The sequence below is a fragment of the Alligator sinensis genome, unplaced genomic scaffold, assembly GCF_000455745.1.
Source record: "Alligator sinensis unplaced genomic scaffold, ASM45574v1 scaffold1675_1, whole genome shotgun sequence".
Taxonomy (NCBI): domain Eukaryota; kingdom Metazoa; phylum Chordata; order Crocodylia; family Alligatoridae; genus Alligator; species Alligator sinensis.
This window is the reverse complement of record NW_005843086.1, coordinates 176,733-177,422: the sequence shown is the minus strand read 5'-3', so window position 1 is coordinate 177,422 and position 690 is coordinate 176,733. Positions and strand designations below refer to the sequence as shown.

Sequence of the window (690 nt, the reverse complement as noted above, 5' to 3'; positions counted from 1 at the left end):
TCTTCCGAACTGTGGCCCCTGGGGGAGGTGATGTCATTGCCAAGGGCCACAGCACCACGGAGGCCAGCTACGCCCGGGACGCCTGCGCGAAGGTGAGCAGGGGTCCCCTTCCCCAGCTCCTGGGAGTCCAAACCTCCCCTAACACACACGTCCCAGGCACTGCCCTCAGCGGGCTGCATCAGCTCTGGCAGGCCTGGCGCAGGCCTGGCACAGCACAGCCATGCCACAGGTTGTGCCCACGTACAACTGGGACCATTGCCTGGACCACGTTTACCCCTGCGTGGCATGGAGCCTGGAGGTGACCGTCACTGGGCAGACTTTGGGGACACGGCCTGTTCCCTCGCCCAGGCTACTCTGACCTGCCGGGGCTGGGCCTGTGTGGCGGCTCCTGCCCTAGTGCCAGGGCACAGGTGTGACAGGTCCCAAACAGGCCGAGGTCCTGCAACTGCAGGCTCTGCTTTCTCTGTCTCTACCCTGGGGCATCTTCTGCATGGGGAAGGTGCAGGCGGCAGAGTGAGTTGTGTTCATGGCAGAGCCCACACGGCTTGGAAAGTCTCCGTGGCTGCAGTGCCTGGGAGCCCTGGTTACACCGTGCCTGTGAGCCAGAGCTACACCTGGGGGGCTCCCCTGCAGTCCCAGCACCGGCAGGCCCCCTCGGCCCGCAACAAAGGGGGGGCGGTTCACACCCTG

General features: G+C 65.7%; 1 protein-coding gene across 1 annotated transcript in view; it reads left to right on the top strand.

Moving 5' to 3' along the window:
- The window catches only part of MYO1G (myosin IG), a 28,604-nt gene that overhangs the window by 13,217 nt on the left and 14,697 nt on the right, over nucleotides 1-690 (top strand). The window contains exon 13 of the mRNA XM_014526555.2: nucleotides 1-92. This exon is cut by the window's left edge and continues 139 nt beyond it. Within this exon, the coding sequence (XP_014382041.2) occupies nucleotides 1-92 (92 nt within the window). The remainder of the gene's footprint in view (nucleotides 93-690) is intronic.